The sequence below is a fragment of the Thalassophryne amazonica genome, chromosome 6, assembly GCF_902500255.1.
Source record: "Thalassophryne amazonica chromosome 6, fThaAma1.1, whole genome shotgun sequence".
NCBI lineage: Eukaryota > Metazoa > Chordata > Actinopteri > Batrachoidiformes > Batrachoididae > Thalassophryne > Thalassophryne amazonica.
In genome coordinates this window covers 25,296,846-25,315,649 of record NC_047108.1, presented here as the reverse complement: position 1 = coordinate 25,315,649, position 18,804 = coordinate 25,296,846, and the positions used below count along the sequence as shown (strand labels likewise).

The following is an 18,804-nucleotide window of genomic DNA, read 5'->3' as shown; positions in this document are numbered from 1 at the left end:
CCGATAAATTTAGTTCCATTAACTTTTAGACCACTAACATTTTTTTTACATAGTTAGTAATGTTAAAAACATTATAATCCCTTTTGCTCCTGTCTGCTATGTATTTTGCAGTAGTGAGGTAGCTAAGAGGAGCTGAGCTCAACTCTGCCCCCAGCAGAAGAGACCTGGCCACCAGACTGCCACCAAAAAAAAAAAAGTCATTACTCTTTAATGCCATACAGTGGTCCAGCCATGAGGCAGAGGTCTTGAAATGGAAAGCAGGTTTGACTTATGGTTTTGATTTATAAATCAAATTATTCCAGATAGAATAACTACATTAATGTAAACTCTTAAAATGTACAAAGTGAATATATTTCCTTTAGAGGACTTCAGCCTCACGGCTGACCTGCTGTATCTTGTGAATGGAAATGATGCTTCCTTACAGCAGTGGGCAGGGCGTACAAAGACCTGAAGCATTGGTTGTGGTTGGGTTTGTGATCATCTTTGATTCTAATCAGGAGCATTGGCGGTGTTTAAACTCAAAACCGGCCTGTCAGTAGTTGAATGTACTGAAAACAATACTGAAAGTTATTTGTTAGCTATAGCTTCTGCTAAATGTTTTAGTGGTTTATCAGTTAAGCATTATAAAAGTTAACTTTTCAGTTAGCTGATTAGCTGTTATCGAAGCTAACTTTTTGGTTAGCTGTGCCCACCACTGGTCCTGGCTATAACTAATCTATTACATACATATAACGGATTTTCTCTGTTTTATACAAATAACAGATTTCGATTATAACAGACAAAATGCACTGGCCCACCTGAATCCATTATATGTGAGTTTTACTGTATATCAAACTCTTATTACACACACTCACACACAAAGCTTTACAGTAACTTGAGGAAATAAAACTCTGACAGATTTACTTTTTGGTGTTAAATAATATTGCAGTTTTAATTTTTATATGAATTTATCAGATGCTGTGTGAAGATTTTGAACATGTCTTCGGTTGAGGTTTTGTGTGTTTTTGTCTGACTGTGAGTATTTGTGTGTTGCAGCCCAATGAGGTTGTGCAGATGTGTGCCCCTCTGACCCTCACGGGGGACAACACCAATGTTTACAGCATCAATCTGCAGGGTTTACTCTCAACTCAATGACCTCTGACCTCCACCTGAATGCCAGCTGCTTCTCTCTCTCTCTCATACACGCACTCACACATACACACACATACTGTTTTTTTTTTTTTTTAAATGAATGGATTATTAATGACTTGAGTTGTTGTTGTTAAAGTTGTTCTGACTTCTGACAGGATTCTTTCTGCACTGGTTGTTGAGCTTCAATTCATTAACTTGTTCATTGTAAAATAAAAGCATTAATGCTCCACTTTCAAACACTTTCACATAATTATTTTACAGTTAAGGAATCTGTTGAAATGTTTTTTTGCACTCGCTAAGAAGCAAATGTTTTTGCCAACATATTCTTCATATTAATTAGTTCTACATTAATGAGGGCGAATTATGTTTTCATCAAGCCTAATTTGCTATATAAACCAGGGCTTTGAACCAGAAGTTTTTGGGGATTTTTTTCCCAGCTGCTTTGTTCCGAACAGAAACAGCATTTTAATGTTTCCGGTTTAGGGTTCCACCCCAAAATCGACGTTACCGAACCGGTTAGAACAAAAAATATATATATAATTCCCGAACGGTTAATAAGGTTCCATGTCAGCTGTGGGATGCTGAAGACACGGTATATACCAGACCTGTATGTGGCACTGTAATGCTCCCATGAAAAATGGAGACGAAGACAACAGAGTGTACTGTAGCAGACAGCAGGAGGTAGAACTTTCCAAAATGGGATGCTGAGTACAATAAAGCATATTTAATTGCGTATTTGAAGCAGGGCAGTGAGTTCATGTATTTTTAAAAGACACGGTGCTGTGTTGCTTTCCACCTCACAGAGAAGACTGTGGTACAAAAATAATGGACCGAGTGCAAACCCACTGCTGCCCATTGATTAACTCTGCAGCTAAAGCTATAGTCTTCATGTGACCATTCATACAGTTTCAACTGTATAAAATACGAGGTCTGTTAGAAAAGTATCCGACCTTTGGACAGGGAAAAAAAAAACTGGCATACCTGGAGGGTTGGAAACCTAATCACCCTCGAAGTAGTCTCCTTGGGACTCCACACACTTCTCCCAGCGGTGTCGCCACTGTTGGAAGCATTCCAAAAAAGCCTCTTTTGGGATGGAGCGCAGCTCCACCGTCGTTGCAGCCATGATGTCCTCCCTCGTCTCAAAACACGTTCCTTTTAATGGTGTTTTAATTTTTGGGAACAGCCAGTAGTCGCAAGGGGCCATGTCAGGAGAGTATGGAGCCTGTGGAACCACAGGAGTTTGGTTTTGAGACAAAAAAGTCTGAATTAAGTTGGTGGAATGTGCTGGAGCATTGTCGTGGTGGAGGCGCCAATTTCCTGTGGCCCACAACTCCGGTCTCTTGCGCCGTACAGCATTACGGAGGCGATGGAGGACATCCCTGTAATACTCCTTCGTTATTGTTTGACCCCTGTGGTGCGTACTCGTGGTGTACCACACCGCAAGAGTAAAAAAAAAACAGTCAGCATTACCTTCACATTGCTGCGCATTGGTGCGCCTTCTTCGGTCGTGGCGACGTGGAATGCTTCCACTGTGACGACTGGAATTTCTTTTCCGGGTCGTACCCGTACACCCAGACTCATCACCGGTGATAATAGTGTCCATAAAGCTGGGATCAGTGTGAATGGAGTCCAGCATGTCCTGTGAGACTTCAAGACAGAGGTGCTTTTGGTCCGCCGTCAGCAACCTCGGCACGAATTTCGCAGCCACTCGCTTCATGCCCAAATCTTCTGTCACGATGGAATGTGCCGAAAAAAGTACTAATGTCCACTTCCTCCGCAATTTCTCGGATGTCACTCGACGGTCCCACATCACCACAGCGTTCACTTTGGAATGATCTCCTCATTTCGGCACGTCAGTGGTTGGCCGTGAGCGCGGCTCGCTCTCCACCGTTACGCGTCCGTCTTTAAACCGGTTGTACCACTCCTTAATTTGTGTGGCGCCCATAGCTTCATCCCCGAAAGCCGTCTTTATTTTTCGAATGGTTCCACTTGGGCTGTCGCCAAGTTTCTGGCAAAAATTTGATGCAGTGGCGTTGCTCCAATCGTTCCGCCATTTTCCTTGCAACAAAAATCCGCCGAGCGCACAGCACCACTCCTCACACAAACGCTGCTCACAGGCGAATGACGCAACCAACAGGCGGGACAAACCTCACGCATGCGCACTAAGTTCAAGGTTGGTGATGCAATCACACGTGATTCAAATCCATAGTTTTTGAAAAAAATAAAAAGGTCGGATAGTTTTCTCACAGACCTTGTATTCTGAAGGTCAGCGTCCTCTGGTGGCTGTTTTTGGTTGGTGAAAACATCGCTGAATTCAATACAAATACATGTAATTTAGTCACTTTCAAAGGGGTCAGACCTCATCAGTAAAGTCAATTAATGTACAACGGCTCATTTCAGGCCAGCATGGTGTATAAATCTCACTGTTCCAGGCAATGATAGCTATCAGATGGCTGATCAATCAATCAATCAATTTTTTTTATATAGCACCAAATACACAACAAACAGTTGCCCCAAGGTGCTTTATATTGTAAGGCAAGGCCATACAATAATTATGTAAAACCCCAACAGTCAAAACGACCCCCTGTGAGCAAGCACTTGGCTACAGTTGGGAGGAAAACTCCCTTTTAACGGGAAGAAACCTCCAGCAGAACCAGGCTCAGGGAGGGGCAGTCTTCTGCTGTTGACTGGCTGATAGATAGACAATACCAAACAAGCTGATTCAAAAGAACAGCAATACAGCCCAAGCATGTTTTCACCGAGCGGCCATTCACGGCAGTACGAATTCTTGCCTTCGGATTCGCCACTTTGCTGGAAGTGTCATGTACCCAACCTCACCATTCACACACACACGGGAGATGATGGTCTAGTAAGCATTGGGCTTGAGACCAGAGGATCCTCGGTTCAAACCCCAGCCCAGAAAATCACTAAGGGCCCTTGGGCAAGGTCCTTAATCCCCCAGTTGCTCTTGGTGTGTAGTGAACGCCTTGCATGGCAACACCCTGACATTGGTGTGTGAGTGTAGAACCCCTGGCCAAAATTATGGAATCACCGGCCTCGGAGGATGTTCATTCAGTTGTTTAATTTTGTAGAAAAAAAGCAGATCACAGACATGACACAAAAATAAAGTTATTTCAAATGGCAACTTTCTGGCTTTAAGAAACACTATAAGAAATCAGGGGAAAAAAAAATTGTGGCAGTCAGTACGGTTACTTTTTTAGACCAAGCAGAGGGAAAAAAATATGGAATCACTCAATTCTGAGGAAAAAAATTATGGAATCATGAAAAACAAAAGAACGCTCCAACATATCACTAGTATTTGTTGCACCACCTCTGGCTTTTATAACAGTTTGCAGTCTCTGAGGCATGGACTTAATGAGTGACAAACAGTACTCTTCATCAATCTGGCTCCAACTTTCTCTGATTGCTGTTGCCAGATCAGCTTGCAGGTTGGAGCCTTGTCATGGACCATTTTCTTCAACTTCCACCAAAGATTTTCAATTGATTAAATCCGGACTAGTTTGCAGGCCATGCCTTTGACCCTATGTGTCTTTTGCAAGCAATGTTTTCACAGTTTTGCTCTATGGCAAGATGCATTATCATCTTGAAAAATGATTTCATCATCCCAAACATCCTTTCAATTGATTGGATAAGAAAGTGTCCAAAATATCAACGTAAACTTGTGCATTTATTGATGATGTAATGACAGCCATCTCCCCAGTGCCTTTACCTGACATGCAGCCCCATATCATCAGTGACTGTGGAAATTTACATGTTCTCTTCAGGCAGTCCATGTTTATAAATCTCATTGGAACGGCACAAACAAAAGTTCCAGCATCATCACCTTGCCAATGCAGATTCAAGATTCATCACTGATATGACTGTCACCAGTCATCCACAGTCGCACGAGTGCTTTCCTTAGCCCATTGGAACCTTGTTGTTTCTGTTTAGGTTTAATGAGGCTTTCGTTTAGCTTTTCTGTATGTAAATCGCATTTCCTTTAGGCGGTTTCTTACAGTTCGGTCACAGATGTTGACTCCAGTTTCCTCCCATTCGTTCCTCATTTGTTGTGCATTTTCGATTTTTGAGACATATTGCTTTAAGTTTTCTGTCTTGACGCTTTGATGTCTTCCTTGGTCTACCAGTATGTTTGCCTTTAACAACCTTCCCATGTTGTTTGTATTTGGTCCAGAGTTTAGACACAGCTGACTGTGAACAACCAACATCTTTTGCAACATTGCGTGATGATTTACCCTCTTAAGAGTTTGATAATCCTCTCCTTTGTTTCAATTGACATCTCTTGTGTTGGAGCCATGATTCATGTCAGTCCACTTGGTGCAATAGCTCTCCAAGGTGTGATCACTCCTTTTTAGATGCAGACTAACGAGCAGATCTGATTTGATGCAGGTGTTAGTTTTGGGGATGAAAATTTACAGGATGATTCCATAATTTATCCTCAAAATTGAGTGAGTCCATATTTTTTCCCTCTGCTTGGTCTAAAAAGTAACCGTTACTGACTGCCACAAATTTTTTTTTTCTTGATTTCTTATAGTGTTTCTTAAAGCCAGAAAGTTGCCATTTGAAATGACTTTAGTTTTGTGTCATGTCTGTGATCTGCTTTTTTTCTACAAAATTAAACAACTGAATGAACATCCTCCGAGGCCGGTGATTCCATAATTATTGCCAGGGGTTGTATCTGTGTGAATAGGTGAATGTGAGACATCATTGTAAAGTGCTTTGAGCATCTGTTGCAGATAGAAAAGAGCTATATAAATGCAGTCCATTTACACACTAAGTAAATATAAAGTCTTTATTTGATCTGTTACGTCATTTCAGTTTAGATTCATCATCACAGCCTGATAAGAAGTTCCTGTTTTGGAAGATGATGTCTGGGAAATACTTTAATTTCTTATGGTCGAAATTACTGAAGAAACACAGTGTTTTTAAAGCAGTCCTTCAGTGTGTGTGTCTGCTCCGTCTGTGTTTCTCAGCCTGAGCCAGAGAACTCCAGTGCTTTGTCCCGTCAACAGCGTTCAGCCATCTGACACATCTTCAACATTTTGCTCATGACAAAAATAAATCCCATTTGAGCCACGAAAACAAACAACAACCAAAAAAAAAAGCATAATAATGACTCAAATAAATGCAGTGTTTTTAAAGAAGTCCCTCGATGTTTGTCTGCTCTGGGTGCATTTCTCAGTGTGAAACACAGGATGCCAGTGGTTTGTCCCACCAACAAAAAACAAATAAACGACAGGTGAAAGTGAACCTCACCAGGTCATTGTAAACAGAAAGAATGAAAAAAAAAATAACGTATTGACCGGTTTCCATTATTTTAAACAAATGGTTTTGTTCCAGAACATAAAAAAATTCACATACAATTTCATTACATAATAAAGTTTCTGGTTTTGTTTTCGTTCCGTGAACCGGCTCAAAGCCTTGATATAAACTACTCCATGAAGTGCTGTTGCTAGCTGAGTAGCTAATTTTAATGATTATGACCAGATCTAATATACATGGAAGACAACTCAGGACTCAGATAGCAGTGTATTTATTGATTTATCTAATGCTGTATATATTATATTATTTATTCAGTGTTTGTATAATTCTATATAATAAATAGTGCAGCAGATAACTGGAAGAATCCTGCAAATGGTGATACAAGCACCAAGGCCAGCACAAATACTGCTTAGACATTAATCTTTTGAAAAAAATGACTAGCCACTTTAATTTTCAATAGGCAGCCAGGTAGAGGTCAATTGAAGAATTACACAGGGGTCAAAATTAAAAATGCTGCAATCAAATTGAAAATGACACTACATTATTTGTCTGATCATAACAATTTCAAAAAGGTATAGTTTAGACTATCTATGACTGAATGTTCAGGGGTTATGGGGCAAAAACAGCATGATATGATAAAGGTATGATAAAGGTCAGTTTCAGTTTGTACAGGGGTCAAAAGTTAAAGTTGCTCCAATTTTGGTAAAAAATGATGCAAATTATTGGCTGAGCTAATAGGATTAATAAATGGAATAGTTTTGACTATGTTGAATGCTTGGTCTCCAAAGTAAAAGTCAAACAAGGTCAATGTCCATTGGATTCTATGACATGTGACATATGTTACCCTGTAACATGATAACTAAGTATGATATATGGCCCAGCATCAATCTCATGCTCTCGCACACAACCAAAAATGTCACTCCAAAATAAAAATTTCTCCCATTCATTTTCTGTTGATGACTAGATTAGACTAGACCAGACCACAGTGCATTGCTTCTTAACAAAAGGAGAGGAGTTTAAGGTGCACACACAAAACAGCTGTTAACATCTGCTGACAATGTTCTGACTGCAGTATTCTCTGACCGTTGATTTGCTGAAAACCTTGCAGCTGATACCTCAGCTGCACATGAAGCGTTCAGAGTTCGAGCAAAGCTTTGAAGCTTGTTTTTGAGTTGGACACTTTTTGGATGACAAAGGTAAGCCAATAAAAAGCCTAACAAACCGAATAATCTATTGTCTAATAACATTGGGTTGTCACTACAGACGTAGCCTAATCAGTGTCTTGACACAGTAGTCTACAGACTTCAACTAGTTGCAGACTAGGTAATTATGGAGGCTGAAGGATTTTCAGGCTGTCTGTGAAAGAAAGAGTCAAATATTGACCGTTTGTCAAAAAAAAACTTGTCTTTTTAATAAGAAGCTTCGGACACTGTGTCAACCAGGGTGTTATGATTGGAACAATATAAAGTGTGGCTTTCTGAGTAAACATCAATTAACAATTTAACAAAAAAATTAGCAATTAAAGTAAACTAAAGTAAAACATCGGTTACAGCACTTCACCAGTAGGTGGCAACACAGACCAGTGTACACAAACAATCATGCAAGATAACCACTCACAGACTGGGTTCGAGTCCTTCAAAATCAAAGTTCTGTATTAAAGATTTAATTTAATTTTTCTCCCATTCACAGTTATTACAGCTGTAAGCAAAATTTCGAAAGGCTGAGGTTTCAAAAACATAATATGGATTAGAAAATTTTTCCTAAGTCTGCAATCTTATTAAAACTCAATTCGCCTCCGGAGGATTTTAATTGATATTTATGCAAATAATCATTTACTTTGTCTTCAAAAGTTGTGTCTGTGTCATGTTCCACAGCGGGTGTAAATGTAGTGTTTTTGTCTGATTCACCGTTTGCTGAGCCGGCCATCTGTCATGGTCAGTCCACTAAAGTGTCCTGGCTCTGTTGGGCTGGACCCTGTCCTGCACCGCGTCTGCCTCACTCATGTGAGAAACCTCCATATCCATGTTGTGCTCTGGACGGCATTGTGGGCACTGAGACGACCAGTGGCTACACGCCCCTCAAACAAAGCAGCCATCTGGATCTTCAGTGTCTCTGGGTCTGGGCTGGTTGTCGACCTCTGATCAAAGTTCTGTCAGGCACAATGACACCCTCTTTCGTGGGACATCATGGCGAGTGCAGCCACTGACGTTTCAAGAGCATTGATCATTGCCTGGTGATCACTGTATCTCCTCTTGGTGGCTTCCCTCACCTCTCGTTTCACCCCCTGGCGGACTTCAGGTCTCAGATCAGGGACCAGGTAGGACTTTAGAACAGCTTCAAATGGTGTTTCTTTGTCTGCATTGTAAGCTCCATCATCTCTCCCTTATCCACAGTTTCATCAGGTTTTGCTTGCAGGCTTGGATTGCTGCTATGTCCACAGCAGCTGGACATTTAGCTTCAAATTCATCACAGAGGTGCTGCACTTGGATTTCATAGTTGCCTTGGTCATGCCAGGCGATGGTCTGTAGTCTCAGTCTTTGTGCTGCTGGCTTGAATTTTCAAATGAGACTTTTCTGGAGGCTGGTTAATTCTTCACCTGTCTGTCTCCAGGCATGACAGAAACCAGTCAGCTTTTTAGGTCTGAGAGTGGAAGAGAGGATAGTGGCAGCTGCGGCTGTTGGAGTGGCTGGGGTCAGCGATAAACAGAACACCAGTCTTCCCTGCGGACTTTGACCTTTGGCACAGCAAGGCTCAGGTGGGGGAGTGGGGCTGAGAGAGAAAAAAACAAAGATCAGTAGGTGATTTTGTCCCACGGGTGTTTGTGTGTGTGTGTGTGTTTCTTCTTTCTCATCTGAAGCCTTTCTTTTTATTTCTTAAATAACATTCAGTCGATCATACATTATATGCTGCATATCAATCTTCTATCTGTCATATCCACTGTACTTACTGTTGTGTGTTGGGGGGCTTGGCTGGACACTGTTTTGTGGTTTTTGTGTTTGTTTTCCTTCCCAGGTGGTTTGGGGCTGATCTCTGGGGAGAATGTGCTGCAGAAGAGTCTCTCACCTCTGTCACGGTGATCTGCTGCACCTGTTGCACTCACGTGCGATTCTCTAATCAGGACGATCTACGACACCTGTGATATTCACGTGCAGTTCTGAGGACTCTCAGCTGGTACCAATGAAGAGATGAAGAACTGCATTTAAGCCAGCAGTGATCTGGGCTTAATTGCCGGAGAATACGACCGTGTGACGACCGTTTGAGGACGCTGAGGGCCGCTCCAGAATCTGACACTGCGTCTGTGAAGGAGGACGAGGGTGACAGGCAAGCGCTGTCAGCACACGTCAGAGGTGATTATCCCTTAAAAGCTTATCTGTGAATATAATGTGGCGTTTTTGCGCAGCTAAATTTAAGTATTGAAGAAAATTGTCTCGTTTGATCCTTGTGGCTGTGGCGTGCGGATTGATAATCCTCCACAAGCTGTGAGCAGCTGTTCTTCTGAATTAAGTCTGAAATCAGACCTGAACGTGTTGCTGATAAGTGTGCCTCTAAATAGTTTTTCTTGCTAAAAGTACTGAATAACCTTACCTCTGTTCCTCATTCACAGAGTACAGTCTTGGGAAAAGCCACCTGGGGGGGTGTCGGCGGAGCTCCTGAGTCCAGAACGTTCGGGCTCCGATCCGTTGAGGCGCTGGGAGAGCGCGCCACCTCTTCACCCCACCAGACTTATTTATTTTGTATTGCACAGTGGGAAGAAAAATAAATCTGTTTCTTTTGGAACTGCTTCTGGTTATTTAGCGCTGGGTTCAGTCAGATGCTGGACCGCTCCTCAATCTGCGTCCAGACCATAACACTTACCCTCTTTTTTGATATCATTTTCCCCTTTTTTATGTCTAACTGATTTCTGCTTAAGCTACATTTTTTCTTTTTATTTTCCTTATTTGTTTCGCGTTTTACTCAGAAATATGTTTTTCTTTTTCTTTTTTTCCAACTCAAAAATGAAACATTTTCCATTTCCTACAATCTCAGAAAGAACACAGCACCGCAGTTAGTTTTTCCTACCAAACTCAGAGTCAAAGAAGTTTCTTTGCTCTTACAGAAACTCAGAATTAAAAATTCTCCTACACACAGAAATAACACATTGTATTGTTAATTCCTACAAACTCAGATAATAAACTTCTCCTACCAGGGCCCAAACTCAGTTAAAATAAATTTGATTTTAACCTACAATGCATGTAGACAATTTTTATTTCCACAACAAAACTGACAGCCTTTCTCACCCACGATTCATGGAAATGCTGCACTGATGATCAAACCGGTTGACCCTTCTCAGTCCATTAAAGCTAAGCTGGGTATGAGGCAGATCACTGATATGTTTGGCCATTCATCCGATCTGGTCCGATGGTCCAGAGAGCACCTCGCTTCTGACACCAAGTGTGAAGGCCAAAGGATTTTTGGGCTGTCTGTGGAAAGAAAGAGTCGAGACATTTACCATTTGTCAAAAAAACAGGCTTTTTAATATGAAGCTTTGGACGCTGTGCCAACCAGGGTGTTCAGATTGGAACAGTGTAAAGTGTGGCTTTCTGAGCTCTGCTTTTATCCACATGTCAGGGCAGGGAGCAGTTACGCATACAGTGTGTAAACAATGCATCTGTTCAAACATAAACACATAGTTAATTAAACAGGTTGTTAAAACAAAGTTCCAACCGAAGGCTGAATGATTGTCCAGCTGTCTACAAGAAAGACAGGGCTGTGATGATCAAAGAGTTCCTTTCATCTGAGAGAATGTCTTTTTCATCATTGCGCAGATCAGGGGACACTTAGAGGTTGTGTACAATGTCCCACTGTGACACTTGTCTATTTAAGACAGTGCCTTTTCTTGCATTGTGATTGATCAGAGTTTTGCACTGTCACTCAGAGGTCATTTGTGTGATAAGGCAGGCTCAAGGGATGGTTTTATCAGATGTGCTGCAGCAAGGCTGAAGGAATGTCTTATCAGATGCCTTTCACACTGAGCATGTCTTCACATTTAGTTAGCAGAAAGGTTCCAAGCGGTCAAACAGAACATTTAGTTAAAACAGAACATTTAGTTAACAGAAAAGCAACGCAATAGTTATCATTTTAGTTTCCACATAATTTAAAGGACATGTCGTACTTTATTTAATATCCTGGTTACCAAGTATTCATGATTGTAAGTCTATCTGTGCACATGCGCTGAAAACGTGTGGTCGCTGAAGTATTTTATTGATAATTATTAGTGATGGAGAAATTGAAGCACCTTCAACCACTGAATCAGTATGAAGCAACTGTGTTGAAATGGTTCAGTGTTTGAAGCATTTGATATGGCAACAGCTGCTTGCCAGTCTTTAACATAGCACTTGTATTGAACAATTAAAGAAGCACTGTTCTGTATGTTAAATAATAACAGATCTATGTGCATCTTGAAATTTTGACTATATTTTCATGTAAATACATTAATAATATATTTGTGTTATAATGTGATTGTGCCATCATAAAATATTGTATGTAACAGAGATATAAATTGTGAAATACAAAATGAAGGGGATTTGGGGGTTTCAAAGGTTTTTATTTAAAAACAATATAATTTCAGTGGTGTGAGACTTGAGTCTTACTCCTGGCTTGAGGCTTGAGTCCTCCTTTCCAGTTTTGGAAAGAAGAATCACACAGAAGTTGGTATCATATGAAGACAGATTTTGTCCAACGTGTAAAGAGTTGGATAAACAGCTGCCTCCCTATCACTCCTTGCAAATTCACTGCAGAAAAAGGTTCTGGGGAGCATTGACATGGCTAAAAACTTTCAGCCTCTGGGAGCTGTGCTCCCCAGACCCCCTAACCAGGACCATCTTGAACACCAGCCATTTTAAGCTTTTTTTTTTTTTTTTTACCTCTCACACTCCTGTAGATGAACTTGCTGAAATATTTCAGAAAAAGGAAGGAGGATGGACGTGGAGAGGAGAAGAATCAAACAGAGTTTCCATTCTATTCTAATTTTTATTAGTAAAAGAGGTTTTTTTTTTTTTATTCAGGTTCGAGCTATGTGGCTTGGCATTGTCTTGCTGAAATAAGCAGGGACGGCCCTGAAAAAGACGTTGCTTGGATGGCAGCATGTGTTGCTCCAAAACCTGGATGTACCTTTCAGCTTTGATGGTACCATCACAGATAAGTTGTCCATGCCATGAGCACTAACACACCCCATACCATCACACTTACTGGCTTTTGAACTTTGCGCTGGTAACAATCTGGATGGTCTTTATGCTCTTTTGTCTGGAGGACACAATGTCCATATTTCCAAAAACAATTTGAAATGTGGGCTCATCAGACCACAGCACACTTTTTCACTTTGCATCTGTCCATTTCAAATGAGCTCGGGCCCAGAGAAGGCAGCTGCATTTCTGGATGTTGTTGATGTATGGCTTTCGCTTTGCATGGTAGAGTTTTAACTTGCAATTGTAGATGTAGCGACAAACTGTGTTAACTGACAATGGTTTTCTGAAGTGTTCCTGAGCCCACGCGGTAAGATCCTTTACACAATGATGTCAGCTTTTAATGGAGTGCCGCCTGAGGGATCGAAGGCCATGGGCATTCAGTGTTGGTTTTCGGCCTTGCCGCTTATGTGTCGAAAGTTCTCCAGATTCTCTGAATCTTATTCTATTATGGACTGTAGATGATGGAATCCCTAAATTCCTTGCAATTGAAAGTTGAGAAACATTGTTCTTAAACTGAGGACTATTTTTTCATGCAGTTGTCCACAAAGTGGTGATCCTCACCCCATCTTTGCTTGTGAATGGCTGAGCCTTTTGGGGATGCTCCTTTTATACCCAATCATGACACTCACCTGTTCACCTGTGGAATGTTCCAAACAGGTGTTCTTTGAGCATTCATCAACTTTCCAAGTCTTTTGTTGCCACTGTCCCAGCTTTTTTGAAATGTTGCAGGCATCCATTTCAAAATAAGCAAATATGTGCACAAAAACAATAAAGTCTATCAGTTTGAACATTAAATATCTTGTCTTTGTGGTGTATTCAATTGAATATAGGTTGAAGAGGATTTGAAAATCATTGTATTCTGTTTTTATTTACATTTTATGTCCCAACTTCATTGGAATTGGGGTTGTATATAGGAATGAAGTTATTACTGTGCAGACTTGAGTTTACCCTTTTGGCACTCCACAGTGTTTTCCATTTCTAATTTAGCCCTTTGCAAAAAAATAATTGCCCACTCCTGCACTAGAGGGTGGTAGTGCACTTTGATAAAAGCTATGCTCATGGTTGATTCGCTTTCAGTTCAGTTCAGTTCATTTTATTGGCCATTTGCAGTTACAGAAACCACATTGGGAAAAAAAGGTGCAAGAAGCTCAAGTGCACTGTTGACATTAAAAACTATACCACAAGACGTGAACAAATAATTTAACAGACACACATGGTAAACAAATGCCATGTAAATTCTAAAAGACCTAAAAACTACGAGGGCTGTCAATAAAGTAACGGTCCTTTTTATTTTTTTCAAAAACTATATGGATTTCATTCATATGTTTTTACGTCAGACATGCTTGAACCCTCGTGCGTATGCGTGAGTTTTTCCACGCCTGTCGGTGACGTCATTCGCCTGTGAGCACTCCTTGTGGGAGGAGTCGTCCAGCCCCTCGTCGGAATTCCTTTGTCTGAGAAGTTGCTGAGAGACTGGCGCGTTGTTTGATCAAAATTTTTTCTAAACCTGTGAGACACATCGAAGTGGACACGGTTCGAAAAATTAAGCTGGTTTTCAGTGAAAATTTTAACGGCTGATGAGAGATTTTGAGGTGATTCTGTCGCTTTAAGGACTTCCCACAGTGCGAGACGTCGCGCAGCGCTCTCAGGTGCCGTCGTCAGCCTGTTCAAGCTGAAAACCTCCACATTTCAGGCTCTATTGATCCAGGACGTTGTGAGAGAACAGATAAGTTTCAGAAGAAGTCGGTTTCAGCATTTTATCCGGATATTCCACTGTTAAAGGAGATTTTTTTAATGAAAGAGCCGACGCGCGGAGCACCGACCCAGCGTTTGAAGGACCCAGCATAAAATAAGCAGAGCACGGTTCAAAGGATAACAGAATTTAATAAACATAACAGTGAGAAGTGCTAAACAACTAAACATTCTGCGGTCTGGTGAAGTGGAAACGCGGCGCGCTCTTAACAGCGCAAACGGTCCGGAGCCACAGTAGTTCGGACCCAGGGACCCCGCCGACACCCCCCAGGTGGCCGCGACAAACCGAGTCTGTGAAGAAAGGAAACATGAGGTGAGTCCAACTCCACACAGAGAGACACAACTCAAAGGTGCACGCAATCAGCAAACACTTCCTGGCTTAAAGCTATACATCAGCTTCTCACCCTGCAGGCACGGAACAACTCAGTTCAAATCTCCACTGCAGCAGAAGCTGATTAGACAATTAGCATAATGTGACAGCTCACTAACACAAGGTGTGAGGGACACCAAATCCACTGTCATTACTTCATAAAAGTCACCAAAACAGGAAGTGTGCTGAAGAGCGTGAGACCTCACCCAATCCTCCTTCACAGACTGTGGCGTCAAACCTGGAACGGTCTCTGCGTCCGTGATGGTGAGATTGTTCTCCTGATGTCGATCTCACACGTCTGCTCACAAGGTCGAGTCTCTGGCAATCACACACTGTGCATTCAAGGTTTAAATGCAGAAATCTCTGATTAAGACAAAATACACAGCTGTGAGTCCTGATGACCTGCACGTGATAACAAGCCTCAGGTGTTCAGGGTGAGGTCCTAATACTCAACCACTCAGTCCTGAATGCATACCACCTGGTGGGAGAAACAGAAAACAAAAACCAAGCCAGCCAAACACCCCAGCCCACAACATTCTGTCTCTCACAGTTGAAGTGTACCTACAATAAAAATTACAGACCTCTTCATTCTTTGTAGGTGGGAAAACTTGCAAAAAACAGTGGATCAAATACTTATTTCACTCACTGTATGTAACGTGTGTGAATAATATTTAAATATTATGTATAGAATCGTTAAAGGTGCGTTTACACATAACCAAGACGCGTTACGAATGTCATTTTTCTGTCCTTCGTGACACATTCCTGACATTCTTAATGTGACTTAACGCATCTGAATAGGTTTCTTAATAGTGCGTGTTGGTGCGTGATATTCGTGGAGCATGTTTTTGCCTGTCAAAAAATCTTCCACGAATGTCACACACCACCCTCATTTCGTCTCATGTCGTGGAGGTCGCAACTGAGCGTATTGATCCGTCTTGATGAGTATTGATCCTTAACAGAACGTGACAACGTTCGTAGTGGTTCCTGTGATGGTTCTTGGAGCCCAAGCTGTCACGCGTTATTACAAAGTGACCCAGAAACTGTCAAGTTTTGACACGACTTGTAACGTGGCGTCACATTTCACTGCGTGCCACGACGAATCAGTTTTCTGTCACGTGCGCACAATTAAACTCGGCTCCAAATCGCATTCCACAGTTCCTGCTGAAGCTCCTCAGGACGCTCCTGCAGGTGTCTGCCTGCTGTTGTAACTGATGAGCGGGGAGAACGAGTCTGAGCAACCAGAGGAGCAAGAGGAGCCTCACGTGTAGCCAGACATCTCTGCACCTCCTCCAGTCCGGCGGAGGAAGAAGCGCGCGCACAATTATACCCTGCTGCACCGCAATCAGTTTGATTGCTGACACCAAGTCGACTAAAAGACTAATTTCAGTGCTCTTCAGCACACTCCTGCAGGTGTTCCACCTGCTGCATGTGCCTGATGTTGGGAAAATGCGCCAGACGAGAGCCGCATGAAGCCACACATCTGGCTCTGTCGTCCTCCTCCTCTCTGTGCTACTCCATGGCACAGAGCCCAACTACGCATGCAGTCACAAAGTTCTTCTGAAAAACTGGAGCGATCTGAATTCGGTTGGATGAATATGGGTGTGTTTGTGGAGACAATTCACCTCGTTCACAACGTGACAGAACTTACCGATGCGCTGTTATGCGCAATAGCGCGCAACAACGCGGAACATTATTCTTGACCGTGCGTAATGGTTCCTCATAATTACACTATGTAGCATAATTTTTGTTCCTGGCCCTGAAGTGTTATATTTCAACTGCTTATGTCTAAAGTCTATGGAAAAATGACTACATTCAGCACACACTTTGATGTGATTTTTTTTAACGTTCTAGAAATTTCTAGAAAATTCTGGACAGTTCTAGCAGTTTCCAAACTGAACGCTGTGTTGATCCGGGACGTCGTCTGACTACTACAGAAATGGCAGAAGAGGTGGACATACCACTTTTCGGCACATTCCACTGTTACAGTTTTTGTCATGGAAAGAGGAGCGGAGGAATTCCCCACGGAGCCGCTAATGGCGTGGGACAAAAGCACCTCCATGTTGGTCTCACAGGACATGCCCTGACATGCCCAGCTCTTGCACCATTTGGAAGATTCAGACGGCTTTCGGTGGCTTTTCAGTCATGTGACTATCCAAGAAATTGTGGACGAGCTGGACATGCCACAACATGTCCTGTGAGGCTTCATCACGGCATTGCTTTTTGTTCTGCGCCATGCGGCTCCGTCCCGACGCGTGAATTCCTCCGCATGTCTTTCCATGACAAAAACTCTAACAGTGGAATGTGCCGAAAAAGTGCTATGTCCTCCTCTTCTGCCATTTCTGTAGTAGTCAGATGACGTCCCGGATCAACACAGCATTCAGTTTGGAAATGATCTGGTTGTTTCAGCCTGTCGATCGCCGCTCGGAGCGCGGCGCGCCCTCAGCGTGGCGCGCCCTCAGCTGCTGTGGGCCATCTTTAATCCGGTTGTAATGCTCCTTAATCTATGTGATCCCCATAAGATCTTCACCGAAAGCCATCTGAATTTTCCAAATGGTTTCCACCTGGTTGTCTCTCACAGTTTCTGAAAAAATTTTGATGCAGTAAAGCGGCAGTCGCTCAGCCAATTTCCTGACAATGAAAATCCGCCGAGGAGGCTGGCCCACTCCTCCACAAGGCGTGCTCACAGGCGAATGACGCAACCGACAGGTGTGAAAAAACTCACGCATGTGCATGAAGGTTCAAGCTTGGCTGATGCAAGCACACGATTCAAATCCATATAGTTGTTGTGAAAGTGTAGTGACACGGACCCACAACAGGGGGCGCAAATGAACGGCCAATAGATGAGCCAAAAGGTAACAATTTAATGTTGTGAAATGTGCACAACGAACATACAGACAATCTCAGAATATAATTACAGTCAATTCACAAAGGTGACGTGTGGGCAGGCTCAAGGATAGAAGACGTCTGTCCCAAGAAGAGCCGGAACCACACGATTTCCGCCGCCACAGAACCTGGTGAATACTGGAGCCGCCAAGTCCCGAATTCCCAGGTGATCACCGTCCCCGACTGTCGGATCTGGTACTGCTGGCGAGAACAAAGACAGTCAAGTGTGGGTGTGTGTACACCCAGTAACAACAGCGGTGGGAATGCCACCTCCACCTCTCACTCAATATGTAGCAGAGTACCGCAGTGATTCCTCAGGGAAAAAGAGTGCCGTCCTGCACTCACTCAGCTCCACTGACAGAGGTACCGGTACTCCTGCAAACACTCACAATATACAGATATATTGTAAAACAAATGGCTGAGGATATTACCTCCAATGAAGTATGATATCTCGGCAACGAGGTGGAGATGACATCTGGTCTTTATGGAGTGAGAGGACGTTGAGTAGATGGGTGACAGCTGTCAAGAGGTAATGAGTGACAGCTGTCACCCCCGGCTGTGTCCATGGCGGCAGCGCCCTCTCGTGCCTGAAGCCCACACTTCAGGCAGGGCGCCCTCTGATGGTGGGCCAGCAGTACCTCCTCTTCTGGCGGCCCACACACAACAATAGTTTTTGGAAAAATAAAAAGGTCAGATTCTTTTCTAACAGACCTCGTATTTTCTGTTTATTTAAGGCATAACAGGTTAGGAAAACACACTGTGTACCCAGGAACAAAACAAAAATAAAAATTTGTTACATAAAAATTTGTTACATAGTGTTATCCAGCAACACGTGCCGTTAATCGTAACGTGTGGTAACAGGTTTCAGCAGTTCCTGAGGACACCTGACGCCTCTGCCCTGAATCATCACATTCGTGATCAGCGGCCAAGAATGTGTACTTGTGGCATAGATCCGAATACACAAAAGACGTGAAAATGAAGCAGACAGAAAGAGAAGGACACAGCAAGTAAACACAGATAAACAAAAATCCCAACAGGAAGAACTCAAGATAAAATCTGAATGTACGTCTCATTTTTTTTTATTCATTTCTAATTATTTATTCAATTTTATGTTGACTTGTTTTATGTAAGGCGCCTTGAGACGGCTTTTGCTGTGATTTGGCG

At 42.5% G+C, this 18,804-nt stretch overlaps 1 protein-coding gene across 1 annotated transcript in view; it reads left to right on the top strand.

Annotated features, from left to right (window-relative positions):
* cfap74 (cilia and flagella associated protein 74) overlaps positions 1–18,804 on the top strand; it is a 434,220-nt gene that overhangs the window by 383,380 nt on the left and 32,036 nt on the right. Inside the window, 1 exon segment of the mRNA XM_034171458.1 lies at positions 1,036–1,114. Coding sequence (XP_034027349.1) covers positions 1,036–1,114 — 79 coding nt within the window.